Raw genomic sequence first — 17,582 nt, 5'->3', positions numbered from 1 at the left:
CAGCTGTTTTTTCTTTGTAATATTTAGGCTCAGTGGTTTAAATCTCATATTAAATTTATAATATAATATAATATAATGCAAATTAAAAAATAATTTGACTTGAAAATGCACAGAGTGGGGAGAATTATGACCCAAATTCATTTTTATTCCATCTAGTAACCATAGGTACAAAAAATTTGGTTTTAGTTGATCTGCTATCCAAAGGTAAGAGAGTTTGCTTTCCTTTAGAATCTGTTTCTTTAGTTGATAGAGAGTTTGATAAAGATCATTCAGACTTTTTCAAGATTCAGTCTCAGTAGTACCAGTCTGAATTGACTCTGTTGGCTGTTTTTTAATGGACCTGGATCATCTTTACTTAAAGGCCTCATTAGAGCTGCTGCATACATGCGTTGAAAACCTTAAACTATTAAGTTAGTCCAATATATTGCAAGTGAGAAGGTAGCCCAGTATTGAAGACCTTTGAGATTATTTTTCTCCCACTGGTGGATCACTGGGATCAGAAGAGCTGCATTGTTTCTGCTAGGAGCTCCCAAAGCTCCTGGGTTGCTTGAAACTTAACACCAGGCTTCTTGAAGGAGGTTTGGCTCTCAGGCCTCAATCTAGTGAACATTTTTGGTGTTTGACAGGATCACATCCTCTGGGGACTCCAAGTACTTATGAAGTCATAATAAAATGTGTGTCTTCTGGCATTGGTAAAGGGTTTTTACTTCCTAAGGAACTATAAACAAACAAATAAGCAGGTATAATATCTTTCATCAGTTTGTCATCAGCCTGCTGTCCTCAGTGGACAAGAGCAGCTCTGTCTATCTCTGATCAGGGAGACACATTTGATTGATGTATGTTCTGTTTCTCCTTCATGTTGGATTTTGGCTATTGGATTTCCTTGACTGAGAGTCTGAAAAGTCTTACTTTTAATTAAAAAAAAAAAAAAAGAAGAAGAAGGAAAAAGGAGAAAGCCAAAGCTCTTTGTTTTAAGGCAAGAAAAAGGTCAGGGACTTTCGCATTTTGTAATTATTTCATTGTTTATGTCTTTCTATAATAGCAAATATTTGTTCCATAATTAATGAGGTTTGAAAGAGCTTTCAGCATAGAGTAGCGTGTCATCTCCACAAAGTATTTTTCTGTCTTTCATTTTTATATCTCACTCCCCTGCCTGAGGTCTTGATAAATGGACTTTGTTTATTAAATCTCATTATTTTACAGCAAGGTAAATGATAGCCACATCTAGCATCTGGTAGCAGCTGTAGCACTTCTATCAAGAGAGCACCGTATCAGCAGTTTCCTCAGCTACGGGTGCTTAACTAGTGGAATTACAGATCCCAACGTGTCAAAGTATGTGGTAGATGCTTATCTTTTAGTATGTGAGCTGTCTTTCAAATGCATGCTGGATTTGGACCTCAGCTTCTTAAATACCATTCGATTTATCAGAAAATGTTCTGCAAATTCCCACTACTACTTACAGATCTTTTAAAATTTGGCATTAAATCTCCTTTATTTCAGCCTTCTAAAAACTCCTTCTCCACAAATCTCTATAATGGAATTTATTACCTTCCTATAGTACTTGTATGAAAATACAAGAAAACAGAGACTGTAAGTCAAATTGAGTGTTCATTAACTTTTTTTTTTTAATTTGCCTTCTTTTTTAATAGCTTGGCATTGCTATCGTTTCTATGGTTTTCATTCTTTTTCTTTAATCTGTAAGGTTGTTTCACCATTTCATTAGGCAGTAGGATCTCTATCACAAGCAAATCACATGGTATTCCAGCCCAGCAGCTTTTGTTACAGAGGGACAAGCTTCTGAACTGTTGATGAAAAAATGTAAGGGAGAATGGCTGCATCTTATGTTGTGCTTGTTCCATATGATGTAGACTAATAAAAAAAATGCTGGGATGAATGGTGAGACCTTAGTGAACCCGCTGATTGTCATTACATCCACTTATTTACTCTCATCAGAAGCACTTCTGAAATGTTTTTAAATTCATTTGGGTGAATTATAAATGAATGGAATACTTTTGCAATCATACCAATTTATCACTAATTTACTAATCACCAAACATAAGTAATAACTCATATTATGAATATCAAATTCAGCTACTACTAAAAAGTACCTATGTTCCATAAAAAATTCTAAGTCTCATTGCTGTTTCTGCTAGACTTCATTGAGTCATATGCTTGATTTCTTTGGGCTGAATGAAAGCCTTTCTGATTACCTGTTGTGCTGAAACCATAAAGAAGCTGTCATCTGGTCCTGTTCCTGTACTGTCCACTGTACAGAGAGAGTCATTTAAGTGAGAAGGGTGCTAATTATATTTTCTTGTGGAACTCTTTACTACAAGGTATCTTTAAGGCCGAGGGTCTACAAGCCTTTAAAACTCATTGAAAGCAAACTCTAAAGAGTTACATTGGGGTTAGAAGTATATAAACCTTCATGCCTCAAAAGCAGATTGGGAAGAAATTTCTCTGTAGTCACATAATTTCAGAGTTACCAGTGTCTGTATTCTTTCAGCTTTCTGAAAAACAGCTACCTCATCAGTGAGATTCTGGAGCTATGTCAGCCTGAAAGCAATATAGCAAGTCTGCTGCTTACTTCCAGCTTCAATTTCAAAAACTGAGTATTTGAAGAATTTAATGAACTACTGTTTTTGATAAGATTACTTTCAGTGGTTTTGGCCATGTATTGTATGTTTTGGCCTCTATGCCTTCCAAAAGGCTTTATATGTAAATCTGTCAGAGCAAACTGCATGGTTTCCATTTTTTTTTCCTCAAGCATTTCTCTAAGACTGGACCATTAATTATGTCATAATATTTGCTCTTCGGACTCTTAGCAGTAATCCTCTTTCAGAGGATCATTCTGTTCCTTTCAGACACGTTACAATCAATCCAGCCCTAGTGTCCTGGGAAAAATTCCTGCTCAACTCCAGCTCCTTTCTGTGATGTGTTCTGTTGGGATCTTAGATGCTTTAAAGCAGTTTTGGTGAGATTTCACATTCTTAGCAATCAGCCCCTAGTTTTCCTGAAAACACATCAATAGTGCATCTTGAGTTAGGCTATCCCTTTCATGTGCATAAAGTTTAGTTGCTGCTACCTCATACAGTACTGAGGGGGAAAAAACCAGCCTGCCGGCCACAGCCATTCAGGTCCTCTGGGTGAGATGTGTCCTCCCTTACACTACTGTATTGCTGCCCAGTTATGGCAGCTGTGCCAGTTTGGGCAAATTTGGAAGTATATCCTCTGAGAGAAGGCAGGTTACAACCATCCCTCCCCCCACCAGGTTTGGGAAAAAATGAATTTTCCTCGAAGAAAAGAGATAAAAACTATTTATTTAACAAACACACAGGAAAAGGATAATGATGCTAAATAATAAAACCTCTCGATCTGCTGAGACAAACCTGGGAAAATTTCAGAGTTCTTCCGTAGATCTCTCTCCCCCTCCTTGGAGCTGGGATGGGGTGGTGGGCCCAACTCCAGGGCCAAGGCCTCAGTGGAAGGTCCTCCCAATGTATTGTGATGTTGAAACCGTCCAGCAGAGAAGAAGGGAAAAATCAGAGTCCCAGGAAAACAAAATTTCACCTCTCCGTCTCTCTCCGGAGAAAAAGAGAGCCGAAAGCTGGCTGAGAAAGCAAGCAGAGTGCTTCTCCACTCCCTCTCTCTTGCCGCAGCAGGAAAAAAAAAGTCTCTATCCCTGTGTGACCTTGAAGAAGCTGCAAACTGCTTTGAAGAAGTTTTGCTCAGCTTTTCCTCCCCCCCTCCCAGGCTCAGTTTAAAGGCACAAAAAGGCACAAAACTAATTTCAGGGCATAGAGAAGCGATATGGGATACAACATCATAAAGTCACCCTAAGACAGCATCAAATTAGGCTAAAGGTTCTCTAAATTAAGTAGAAATTTTAATAATGCAGGAGTTCTCTAGAGAAATCCCAACTAGCCTAAAAAATAACTGGAATTGTCATCTGTGTATGCTGTCCATCATTTAATGAGCAGCATCTCTAGGCATATTTTTAATACTTGCATACCATCAGTGGAAGGTAGTCAAAACAGATGCATTGCAGACACAGTGTATCGAGACTTTAATCATAATCCTCTAAATATAGCAGTGGGTTGTCTGACTCAACCTCTATGTACTATTTGAAATACAAGCTTCAGTTTTGGAGACATTACCATAAATGAATATACTTTATTCTTTTGAGAATTTGACTGTCATATTAATTGTTAGAGGGGTCTTACTTAAAGAATTATCTGAATCTACAAACATCCAGAAGGGGAAACAAGTAAAATATGAAATGTCAAGTGCAGTGAAATGGCACTTTTAAACAACTTTTAGTTGAACATAAATAAATGAGATGTTTGCTCTTACTTGGACTGCATTTAGGTTCAAAAAATCAACCTGATTCTTTATGTAGAAACATAGATCTCTTTGTCTACAGTGTACTGTATGGTAAAGTATTCCTCTCCATCTCAGACATTGTTAGTCTTTGTTTTGAGCATCAGCTAAAATGTTCAAGCTGACTTTGCAATGTTTATCCAAATGCTCGTGCCATTTTCTGTATTCCAGCCACATGCATAATTTGCTGTACAAGTGTTGATACCACTTGAAACCCACTTGGTGTCAGTTTATAAATGAATAGGACCTCTGCACCTCAGAATTAGATGTTAGTTCCTGACGTTACTATTCCATGAGGGATGTGCAAGTTCCATCGGGGTCTGTGGGACGTTGCTAACCCAGTGTCCTGGTTTTCTGTAGGAAATGCTATCCGGCCCATCGCCCTCCGCGCAGTGTCTGCCATCGCCCGTGCCCTCCCAGGATTTCCCATCTTGGCAACTGGAGGCATCGATTCTGCTGAGGCTGGGCTTCAGTTTCTGCACAGTGGGGCTTCTGTCTTACAGGTACTGCTTCTTTCTTTAAAACGTTAACGTTCAAGTAATGATGATTAAGATCATAATGTATCTTCCTTTCAAACATTTGGATAGTGTGGGGTTTCTACCGTTGAAAAGAATTTTCTTTTTTTTCACTTCATGCTGCTTGCTAGGAGACATTCATTTCACATGGAGGAGGAGGAGCAGTTGCCAAAAGAAAACTTTGGGTGTTGGAATATCAATCTGGGAAAAGGCTAACCATGAGTTTGTTAGTACTTTTTATCTCTGGCTTAGAGGATTTAAAATTTAAGCATCTCTCACTTGTCATACAAACAGGGTTGACACAGAGGTAAGCTCGAGCTATCTGTTATTACTATATTCTCAGTTTTTGTTTTCTGCAAAGAGCCTTCTCAAGGTGAGAGGGCTTCCAAAGAGTACTGCATTGGTCTCACAGGGAGCCAGTTTAAAGTAACGCTTGTTTATGCAGGCATCTGTGTCCCTTAAGCATGTTCATTGAAACAGGAGGTGTAGAGATGTACCCCCTGCATGAGGTGCTGGCCTTGCACTGGAGTGAGGGGTTGGCTGCATTCAGCAGTCAGGCTGTTGGCATTGCCTGAGGGTTGGTTTGAGGTGCTGGCCAGACTGGCGGGGTTGGTTAGTCCCTGTCATGGAAGGAAGCCTTGGTGGCCTCGTATTACAGGCACCAGAAAATTGGCTGGAAATCAGCCCCTCACCTGCTCTGCCAGGCATGTCAGGGCACCATTGCAGCATATATGTTAGAAGGGCTGAGGAGCAGGTGGCCTTTATGTTATATTGCTCCATTGTATATTGTTATATTCTGGTAGATGTTCAGCTCCTTTATCTGTCCGTCCCACTACAGACAACAGCAGCTGTGGATCCTGTGAATATGGGCTTTGTGTCACTCCATGGGATGACTAGAGTGGTTTCATTCCCACAATTCACTTTGACGTTGAAATTAGATTCAGTGTGACCATTCTTTTTACACAGCTAGAGTAACTGCTGAGATTAGTCATTTGTTTGCTATGTTTCACAAAAAAAAACCAAAAACAAAAAACCAACACAGCCAGCTCAATGTTTTGGTTTTCTTGGGTTTTTTTATTGCACATCAAAGTTAGCATCTCTGGGAGCTGAAGCAGAAGGCTGTTTCTTTTTTATAGACTTGCTATGTTCTTTGGATTTATTAATATAATTACTTTTTTTTTTTTTAGTTGTATTAAAGTGATTCAAACTTTTCTTTTTTGTGGACAGATAAAAGATTGACTTTTCTTACACAATTGGCAGCTTCTTCTGTATAAATACTAAGTAATGGTGCAAATTACAGGACAGCATTTGACTACGAAAAAAAATTAGGATTGGCAAGGAAATGTTTTTAGTGCTCTAGATGCATTTCATTTGCTATTGCTAATAGAGCTGCAGTTTCAATGGCTTTGTCTCAGCAGTGTTACATGATCTCAACTGCACAGAGTGAAATGATTTTCTGTTCTATCTCTGCTGTATCTGTTTCTGGATGACTAAAAATAAAGAGGTTTAATGTCACTTTTGCACTTCTATTTTATATAGACAGTGTAGCTGTTTGTTTTTTTATTCTTTCTTTTCTTTTCCTGTTAGTTTGGCCCAATGTTAATGGGAAATTCTGAAATATAATTTAATGCAGACATCCCAGTCAGTGCTCAAGAGAAAGACTATTTGATTTACAGGACATTAATTATTGTTTTCTTTTTAGTAGTAATCAAATTCTCTGAAACTGTCTTCCACAAATGACTTGGATCTATACAGATCTTTTGCCCTTTACAGAATAATTTCTCTTTTCAACGAATTTTTCCCAGAGATGGTGAAAAACTCTTATTTTGTCCTTAAGTTTCACCAGTTTAACTTAAGTCATCTCTAGAACTGATTTTAAACTCCTCTGGATCAAAAATATCCTCAGTTTGAGTGGTTTATTTCTGTTTCACTAAAGTAGGGAAGTCATTTAAACTAATCTCAGATAAATGGATTCTGAAGTGGCTGTGTAGGTAAGGATCTGAACTAGTTCAGTTGCATCTATTTTAAAATAAGCCTTTAGTAAACTTCATGCAAGATTGTGAATACAGACCGTAAGTCTTTCCCTCATGATGGGAAGGACAGATGGAAGGGAGTAGGAAATGAGTAATCTCTGTGGAAAGTCATAGAAGAAATACACTTGCTGGGATTAGACTGAAACTGCTTCTCAGATGAGATACACTGTGATAGACAGAAGAAGACAGCCTTGTCTTCATGATGACACAGGTCATCTTTGGAATCTAATTAGGATTATGAGAATCATTTCCATTGTTTTCCTTCTAAATGAGGTCATACAAATAGCCAGCTAATATTCTTTTTCCTGAATCCCGATCTCTCTCACATATCTTTGGTATCTAATGCCCAACTTGCTCCTTCAGCAGTCACAACCTCTTTTGCTTACAGCTTTGACATTCACTTATGCTTTCTCAATACCAACATACAGACCAAGTACAGAATTTGTAGATAGCATCAAATAAAGTGATCTACTGAATGGTTCAGTATTTAAGATTCACTGCATTCACAGCAAGTCCCTGAGTTAAGCAGGTAGAAGCTAGGACTGTATTGGGGTAATTCTGTATTCCATAGCTTATCTAAAATATCTGGTTTGGACACTGTTGGAGGTGGTTCAGACTGACACAGTACTGCACATTTTGGGATCTGACTTCACATTTCCAAAACCACTTATATGATTTATGAGGACTCCTTATGACTGATCCAGAGGCAGGAAGTGAGCAGCCTGGGCTTTGGCAGTGATGGAGTGATCTCTGTGTTCAGCTGTGCCAAAGAGGCAGTGGACTTAAAACTGGGGTGTGTCCCTGCTATCACCACCCTGTTACCCATCAGGATTTGTAAAGGGTAGATCATCCAGCATTAAACATGGTCCCATCCCAAAGAGTAGCACAGACTGTTCTGATCTATCCATGGAGCCCAGCTCAAGAGCCTGGGACAGCAGCCCTTGCTTGACCACTGGGCTTCCCTTCATTGTGTCTCAACAGGAGTCCTGTGTCTTCTCTGCCATGGGAGCGGGACGTTCATGACCTAGGATAATAAGGAGGCTTTGTGTGACTTGATTTAATTGCAATGTAGCATATCTGTTAGAGGAAAGGTTTATGAATAATAAATGTTCTTCCATTAAAAGCAAGATCAGGTTTTCCTCTGCAGCTATTTCACCTGCAATCAGTTCTCCATTATTTTTTCCAATTGCTTTTATTTTTGAAACACGGGGATTTATTTTCCATTTGCAAAATCATCATACACAGGAATGCAAGTCAGGAGTCAGGAGGTAAGCCATATTTTGCTGTATGCCATAACCACCTCAAGTGGTATTAAGCAGATGTATTAGGAAATGCAATGGGGAGAGAGTTTCAGTAGTCAAAATATTTTCTATCCCCTCCTTTAGAAGATGGAGGGCAACATCTTAGTATTGTTACTTGCAAAAAAGGTTTGAGTGTAAGGAACTTTGCAGCAGGTATGGAAAACAGACTGGATCATTGTAGTCAGTACAATGTAGTCAGTAGTAGCTGGGCTTAATATTTTGTACAGCAATTTAACAGAGCGTTCTTCCACTTTATGGACTTCAGAAACACCTGCAAAAAGACCCTATTTGTTTTTTAATTTCTCGTTAAAGATGCTGAAGCATTTCAGTCATTCCTCAGCTGATTCCATAGCACTATACTTTTTTAAACATACCTGAATCTACCAACCCCTTTTCAGTACAGGCATGAAATTAAAAAAAAAATAACAATGTTAATATGGAGATAATCCTGCCCTCATTGTATACCGGGAGCTCCAGAAATGTCTAGAAGCATCTTTCTGTGATACATGTCATTATTACAGGCTTCCACTGAGGCCGAGGTATTTTATTTCTAATTTAAATAAGCTTTTTTTAAAGCCCCAATTGATCCAAATTAGATGTACATCAAATTTTTTTGCATGTTTTGCAACATGTGTGTGATTTACCATGTCACACTGATGGTTTGTTAGATTTTTGCAAGGTTGTGAAAGAGACATACATTTTTTAAAGTCATCTTGATGCAGGAAATTAAAATGGGAAACAATTATAGAAAATTCCAGTGGAAAGAGAAAATGCATTATGGAAAAAGCAATAAAAGTGTAAAAATATTAAAGTAAAAATCACTTCACAGTAGCCTGTATGATTCAATTGTAGATCAATATTGTGTAGTTAATGCATTAGCAGTAGAGCATTAATTTGCAATTACAGCAGGTGATCTGATCCTCTGTGTTCTGTCCATTGACATAAATGACCTTTTGTTGAAAGAGATTCTGCAGTCATTATTTCTAGCAGATGTAACTAAAAAAAAGAGGTAGAACAAAGGGGCACTTTCTGAAGTATACTTGTTTCATGGTAGAACCTTTTAGGATTGTATTCTGGTATGGAATACTTTGTTCATCTGGAATATCGGTCATTTTCATGTAAAGAATATGAATTCCTTTTCAAATAAATGTCTTTTCTCACGAAGTATGGAGGTCACACACGTCCCCTGCTGCAGACATGGATGTCTGTAAGGTTTTCTACCCAGCAATGATTTAAAATCCACCCATGGAATGCTGCTTCCCAGTGGGGCAGCCTGTGGCTTTGCCCCGAGCTGTTTTTCAGACCCACCTTCCTCCACCTTCATCTCCCTCTTCTCCTGGCTAGGATGGAGTGCCTTGCAGTCCTGTCCTGTGGGCACTGTGCTCTTGTTCTCACCGTGTTGTGTTCAGCCCATGTGCACCTGCTGCCTCCAGGCCTTGCCCCGTGACCCTCCTCATCTCTCAGGCAGGGGAAGAAGGTGGGAGTGTGTCCCCACCACAGGCAGAGCTGCCATGAATCTGGATCTGCCCCATACCCTTCTTTCCTCCCAGCACCAGTGGGACCTCAGGGATGTGAGGAAGAGCAAAACAACTCTGGAAATGGGGCAGCCCATGACAGGAAAGCAATAGTGATGAGTTTTGCCTCTGTACGATAAACTCTCTCTCCAACATGGAACACAGTTGTTTTTGTGAGACTGCTTGTGGATTTTTAAAATTTTCAACGAGCCTTCTTGTTGGTACCTCTTTGGAGCAAAAGTCTCAAGGGATTCAGAACAGTTTGATTATTATTTTTTCTTAAGCAGGCTTTTTAGAGAAGCATTTAGCTGGGAAATTTTTATAACAGCAGGATGGCCCTTTGTGTGTGAATAAACAGGCTTTTCCATCACAAAATCGTGGGACTTGATCTATGAGGCAGCATTGTTATTGTATTTGTGCAAATGTGAAACCCTGTAAGGAACTCTATACTTTTTTTATGGCTACAGAACTGCAAAGTAGGGATCTGGTTCTCCATGCATTTCATTGCTATTCTTTTTAGCCCGTGTCAGTGTCTGTTGAAGTCAGTGAAGACTCTGATACCTTAGCTAAGTGAGGACTAGATCAGGCCGGAAAATTCTCATCCTGGGATTACTATTTGTGCAATTTAATGCAGAGTGGAGAACTAAAAGACATTCAAATCATGGGTGTGCAGAGCAGGGGAGTGAGGGAGCTGGCCCTGTATTTTGAAGTTCCAGGTTAAGTTTATACTGATAACCACTGGGAAGAAAATACTTTGTCTTGCAATGAATAGCCATGATTTTGAATGCAGACAAGGAGTTCTTTTGTCTCAGCCCGGTATGAGGAGAATGAAGTCGCATGGATTGCTGCAAGTCTCAAACAGCCACAGGGTGCCATTGGTGTGGCAGAGCAAGGCTGTGCTTCTCCTGCCTGGACTCCCAAAGAGCCCACCCTTCCTCCACCCCCTGCCCACACGGGGGGAACACAGGCTGCAGGCTTTGCTCTGTGCCAGGCAGAGAGTGCTCCAAGGGTAGATAAGCCCAAGAACAGGCACACCTGGGCACCAGCTGGACACTGTGAGGTTTTTGACACAGGCTGTGGCTTAAGGGGTAGAAGAACAAAACCTTTCTGTACAAAGCTGTGCACGACACAGAGAAGTTAAGGTGCTGGACCTAATTCTTCTCTCCCGATTAAAACTGATGAGGGAAGAATAGGTTGCTGGATGCAGTGTCAGGCTACCAAAATGATACAAGACAAGATTCAAGGGATGGTACTTTAGACCCACCAAGATTTTTAAGAAAAAAACCCGCCACTTAAGGCAAAACCACTTTTCAGATGTGAGTCCTTTGATTGAGATAAGTGTAGTCTCCTGTAGAAATAGCAGTTTTTAGACTGTATTCCCAAAGAAACTTGATAGGTATTTGTACATCCATTTGAGTATCCTCCATCACATCTGAGCTTTGTGGCCATTTTCACTGAAATTTGCCAGAAGGTGGAAAGTGTTTTACTCTAACAGATTTTGAGAAACAAAAAAAGGCAGAGGAGAGAGAGAGTAGCTGCATTCCTTCACTGTAAGCACAAGCACACTATGAGCTCACCTTTATTAGACCTCTGAGAACCCGCATGGGACAGCGCTGTTAGGACCGTGTCAGCCACAGGAAAGGCTTTAATTGGCAGTCACACCTTATTAGACGTCAGAGAACCCAACCAGGAGACACAGAGCTGCTGGAAGCCAGATATCATTAGCTCCACTGCTCACAGAGCCACGCACTGAAAAAAGTCTTCAATGGATGCAGCACTGAATGGAGTGGCCGTTCTCTGCAGAGCTGAAATTTGCAGTACATGCAGAAACAAAAGAGGGAACAAAGTGCTGTTTGAACATGTCGACATAAAATCCGAAGAAAAATGAATGTGAAAGAGAGGAAAGAGTTGGGACAGACGTACCCAAGCATTCACTTCTGAAAACATTTCATTATTTTCTGGTTTTTTCCTAGCCCGGTGCTAATTACAGAAATTCAACCTGTTCTCAACTGTCTGTCTTTGCTAATAAAAAAAAAAGTAATTAGAGGACTGCCACACTTGCTCCATTACAGACGATTGGGAGGGAAATTGCTAATTGATAGTGAGAATTTTCTGTGACAATTTCTTTTAAAGGAAATCAGGATTTGTCAAACAAAAACAATTTATAAAGTTTTTTGGTTATAGTAGTAAAAACCATCAAATTAGAACAGGTTTGTGGCGGTTTTCGTTACTGATTCTTACATATTTTTTTGCCATTTTTAATGAAAAGTTGCAAAATTCAAATCAGCACATTGTAAAGTTACGGACTAAATTCAACACTAATAATGCCTTTTATTTTGTGCAGTTTTGCATTAGTTCTACATTTTATTTGGAGCTGCTTAGGGGATTTATCTATTAGCTTTCCTTTATTTCTGCTCATTTCACCAGCTAGTAAATGAAGTCTGCATAGATAGGATTGTTATTTCATAAATTCATAAGAATGAATTAAAGCTCATTCTGTAACAATTGCTATTTGTCATTCTCATAATGAATTCTCATGCAAAGTAGTTTCAACTATCACTGTGTGGTAATAATTATTTACTAACAATTAGGTCTCAGTTGGGCATCAGCTCAAATGCTGTCCTTATACCAGTCACTCGTGGCCTCTGCAGGGGGATTTGTTCTCCTGGGGACACTGGGTCTGCTCCCCTTTCCTGGAAGTTTGCCCTGCTTTCCTGGGGCTGGTCACACAGGGACTTTAAGAATTGAGGCGATGGGAAGAATAATTGCTTTGGCGACATGTTTTTCTCCATGTCTCCCAAGGAGCCACAACATTGCTTGTCCTTTGAAAACCCAGTACTGCTACACCTATTTTTAATGTGGATTCACACTACTGATGTGGATTCGTGCTGCTGCTGTCTTACACGAACACTCACAGAGCTCTTCTCCATGTAGATAAAGCGCATTGTGTGAATTGACACCGAGTGAGTTTTGTTTAAAGTTTGCAAACTAAATGCAACATGGAGATGACTCTTCACTAGAGGCTTGGTTAATTGTTGATGAAATTGTAGGCAAGTTATTTTACTCAGCTCAGGTTGCTTTCAGACATGAAGCTAGCTCTGTTGCAGACTGAGTTCCCTTGAGTACGTGCGGAGGTGACTGAAAATTGAATCTGGAAGTGTACCCAGCTCCTTGTTGGATATTGAAAATAAATAGAAGGCAAGATAAGCACAGTGGAAAATGCTGTTTCTTTGTTCCTTTCTGCCATCTACAATAATTACTTAGGAAAATTCTTGTGGGGTTGCTTATTTTAATGTTATATGTGTTGTAACTGCAGGGGACTTGTTTTCCAAAAAGGGAGAATGTAAAACATTCAGTATTGCAAAGATCTGCCATCAGAGAAGTTCTTCTTGAAAACATTGTCAGGCATACAAAGAAAATACATGTTTAAGAAATTTTCCTTTTTGTATCGTAGCAGCTCTGTTGATCTTTCAGTCAGAGGCTGTACCTGGCAGTGAAAGGAAGAAAGGGAAAGCAAGCAGTGGAAGAGGCTGTACTCAGGGAAGGCATGGTCCTGGAGCCCCCACTGAAACAGGGATGCACTGCTGTGCAGCTCAGCTTGGGCTTGGTGCTGGGCTAGCTCAGTTTGGTCGCTGATCTGTTGCTTTTCCCAGTGTCAGAGCAGTGGGTTTTCTGCCCAGGAAGGAGGGAGCAGTAAGTTTTTTCCTGCTACAGCACAAGCCCCCTGACACAGCTTGATCTGGCTGAGGAGGGGTTCTTTTATCCATGCAATTAGAATAAGAGAAACAGAGAAAGCATTTTTCTAAGCTGGCATTTCGGAAGCTGGCAGTACATTTAAGAAAGGGTTTAACTTCCTTCAATATCCTGAGTTATGTTGCTGCTTTTCTTGCTGATATTTATTATTTGGACTGAGATAGGTAAAACAATCCCTAAGGAAATGTGGAAGTGGGTTTTTATCTCAGACACGAAGGATTCACAGGGTCAGAACTACTTTGTTCACATGAATCTCACTCTTCAATGGACACAGCAGCTGCTGCACAAATTCGTACAGGCAAGCTGATAAAGGATGAAAGTAATTTTAGCTGAAATATAATGTGAGAGTACTAGAGGGAAAGACTCGCAAGGATGAGGGGTTAATCATTGCAGGACTGAATTGAGGTTCCAAAATGGAAAAATTTCTGTTTCATTTTGAGAGGTCTGCAGCTTTGAAAATTCTGGTCACAGGAGGATGTCCCTCAGTAGGTGGTTCTCATTAGAATTTGTTGAAAATTTCTTTGAGGCAACTGTTTTTCATTGACAAATTTCATTTAATCTAAATAGATCTGGGGTTAAGTCCCTGCTGAGTCTTGATTCAGAGTGTCCTGGGATGGACACTGAAGGTCTACCCTGGATCTGTTAAGCGTTAATGAGCCTGACTATTGCCAGTGATCAGGGAATAGTTATTCTGTCATAGGGAAGTTTAAGCATGGAAAAGTTTTCCAGTTTAGACTGATAATCAAAATTCTAAAAACGTGGGGAATTAACACATTTAAAGAAAAAAATATTATTTGGGTGAATCAAATCTGTTTCAATCTTTTTGCAACATATTTTGGTTTTGACCTTTTCATTCCAATTAACTTGGATTGCGAAACAGACATTTTCAAGTTAAATGTAGCCATTGCATTCCATGTTGTCAAACAGCGCATATTGGTAATTCTGAAACTCTTTTCCCCACGTTATTCAGAACACCGTTGTTTTCTGAAAAGCGTGCTTTCCTAGAATCATGCTCATCTCTGACAAATGCACCTTTCCAAAAACGGGATGACAGACCAACTTGATTCCAGAGATGATGGTGTTCCTGTGGCTAGCTCTTGGATAACAAAATATTAAAAATACTGCTAACTTCTGTGTGATGTTAGTTGATGACCTTTGTCATCAAAGCACCATATCTGAGTGACTTAACTGGTACCTGGTATAGAAATTTCTTTGGAGCTGGAAATGGGTCAGATAAATCTACATCTACCTCACGCAACATCTACCTGACACAACTGGTGATGCTGTCCCAGCAGCTGAAGAGAGCTGGGAGAGCTGAAGGATTTCATTTCCACAACAGTACTTATAAGAGAGAGGCGAGACCTTTGGGTGTTAATAAATGAAATATGATGTATTAATATGAAATATGAATATGAATATATTCAGAATATATTTAAAGATAGTCGTAGAGCCTCTATATGTGATTGGACTGTTTACACAGGGGAGTTAGTTCATCTGCTTTCAAAGCTATCTTTCATTTTGTAGATCTGCAGTACAATGATACGATTTGCTGTACATGGCTGATTATGAAGCTGTTTCCCAGACTCCTCAATGCTCAAGGCATGTGGAATCATATTTGTTTTCTTAGGAAAGATGATCACGATCAGCACTTTTATCGGGGTGTGTGTGCCCACCTACTGCATAAAGGTCCACTTTGTAGTTCCAAGAACTGACAGAATGCTTTAGTGAGATAAGGAAATATAACCATTCCTCTAGGGGTGGTTGACAGGGAAAAAACCCGCAGTTACCTCAGGGAGCCTTCTGAAAATTCTTGATTTATTCTGCATTTCCCCTCTCAAAGACACGGGATACAAAATTGCTTCGTTCAGGGTCCCTTGATAAGTACCAGTTTCCCACTCCCAAACACCCAGTTTAGCTATTTAGATCAAAGATACATTAATTGGCAATGGAGAACTTAAGGGGAGGAAAAATAGATATGAGTAGGCTAGGAATTAATGTGTTGGATAACATTCCTAAAGGATCCCTTATAGTGCTCTTATCTCCTGCCGTGCCCTCGTCTGATAAGTGGCTAATGGATTCTCGACTTTTTTCTCCTCCTTCACTGTTGGCCACTCACAACTGCCCAGGGTTGCTGGAGTGCAGTACATGAACAAGATCTGTCTTGAAGCCCCCAAAATCAGGTACTTTGAGATCTCTCTGCCAGGAAGAGTAAGCCATCACCTTGGTGCTGGAGAAGCTTCTGAGTAAGCCTGTGTCAGGCAGGAGCCTGCTGTGGCTTCAGCACATGCTGTGGGGCTCTTCCTGCTGCTCAGCTGCTGCATCCGTATTTCTGTCCCTGCGGTCCCTGCCTCGATGCTCCCTAAGTGCCAGCTCAGCTCTGCTTGACACCATGTCAGCATTTTGTTGTCCTGTTGTAGAGAGGATCCAAGCTGTTGCAGGAAATATAGCGTTTATCCCATAAGCTTGTCTTGCGTGGGCTGGAGACCTTCTTCTCCTTTTAACTAATTTTGAGCTCCATTATTTACGGACATTAGCCTGTACTTCTGATTAGAATGACAATTTATCTCAAGATTGTCTGATAAAATTTCTTGAGGTATAACAAAATATCTGAAATACTTCACTGACTTACTGAGACCCACATGGCATAGGACTATCCAGTCTTTTTTTTTTTTTCATTATAGATTTTTTAAACCTTATGTGAATGGTTGCCTACTTTGCAGAGCCTGGAGTTATTAGCATCTTTGAATCTTTCTTCTGTGCGTTATCCCTCAAAGTGTCACTAGTAATGAAACACAGAATTTTAAAAGAAACATGAAGATTTAGTTAGAAAGTTAGCTGCGCTGAATTTAGTTAAAATAGAAGTGAGTTTAGGCCCGGCTAGAATTAATTAAAGGTTAATAGTTAAGAAGAGCCCTCAGCTCAAGCTCATTAGGACTTCAAGTCTTGGACTCAGTAGAGTCCAAGATTAGTTGGGCTTTTTTCCCCATAATTCAGACAATTCATAGATGTAATATTTGAGTCCTTCAAACTGCTCCCTGAAAGCTGTACTAGACTCTGAAACAAATAGTAGTTCATTAGCTCATGTATATTGGTTCAATTGTAATCTTTTAAAAAGGCTATCAGCTATCATGCAATTCAGTTTTGTGTCTTGATCCAGTATCTGAAGACTTGTTAAGTAACACCCCATCTGCTAACCTGTATCTCTAGAGTCATTTAAGCAGCTAATGTGAGTGAATCAAATCATTCCATCTGTACTATATCAGTATTTTGGAAGCTTTTTCCTTTCATAAATTTGTCCTTTAAAACAAAGAGTCTTGAGGTTTTTTCCTGAGACTGCACCACGTTGTCTGATAAACCACTTCCCCTACTGTTCTTAATCCTACAACCCTCTAGCAGAGGTAATAATTAGATAGAAAGGATAATTTAGGCAACGCATTTAATGTTCTGGTAAGTTGGTGTTCAACGAGACATGAGGAGGAGGAACCATCATTATAGAGGCAGCCTTTCCATAGGCATTGGTATCCTGAAGATTGTACATACAGAAACCTCTCTCAGAGGAGATTTTATTTGTCTGCATGCTCCCACATTGCAGCTCTTGCCACATTATTATGAGCACTATGTCAGACAGCCAATGCAGTGTCTGCTGCTTTTTGCTGTGGAGATCTGGGCACATCTAAATTATTGTACAGGGGCTAGAAAACATACCTTCTCATTTCCATAGACAGGAGCATATAGATTGCATGGACCAGAAAGGGCTTCCTCTAGTCAAGTCAATTTTTGCTACCTACTTTTGAGAATAAATTCTAATTTGTATATATGCCTCACCTAGATTATCATAATGCTGTTACCCACTACAATAAAATTAATCATCTTAATGTTGGCAATTCCTATACATACACAGGTGGGCACAAATAGAATCTTAATCAATAGACACTAATCAAGAAAGCAGTAGCTTCAACTATACATTAAATAACAGCTCAGGCATTCATAAATGTTTCTCCAACAGGAAGGTGAATGTCTTCAATACTTATCAGGAAGAATTTTTAATAGAAAAAGCTTCTGTAGAAAGATGATTAATGCTAAAAT

The 17,582-nt window shown here is 39.6% G+C and overlaps 1 protein-coding gene across 5 annotated transcripts in view; it reads left to right on the top strand.

The window, feature by feature from the left end:
- Positions 1 to 17,582, top strand: part of DPYD (dihydropyrimidine dehydrogenase) — a 354,140-nt gene that overhangs the window by 282,121 nt on the left and 54,437 nt on the right. For all 5 annotated transcript variants that reach the window (XM_039555944.1, XM_039555945.1, XM_039555946.1 and 2 more), the window contains one exon: positions 4,741 to 4,883. In XM_039555944.1, coding sequence (XP_039411878.1) covers positions 4,741 to 4,883 — 143 coding nt within the window. The remainder of the gene's footprint in view (positions 1 to 4,740; positions 4,884 to 17,582) is intronic.

This window comes from Corvus cornix, chromosome 8 (genome assembly GCF_000738735.6).
Source record: "Corvus cornix cornix isolate S_Up_H32 chromosome 8, ASM73873v5, whole genome shotgun sequence".
NCBI lineage: Eukaryota > Metazoa > Chordata > Aves > Passeriformes > Corvidae > Corvus > Corvus cornix.
This window is presented reverse-complemented; position numbering and strand designations above follow the sequence as displayed.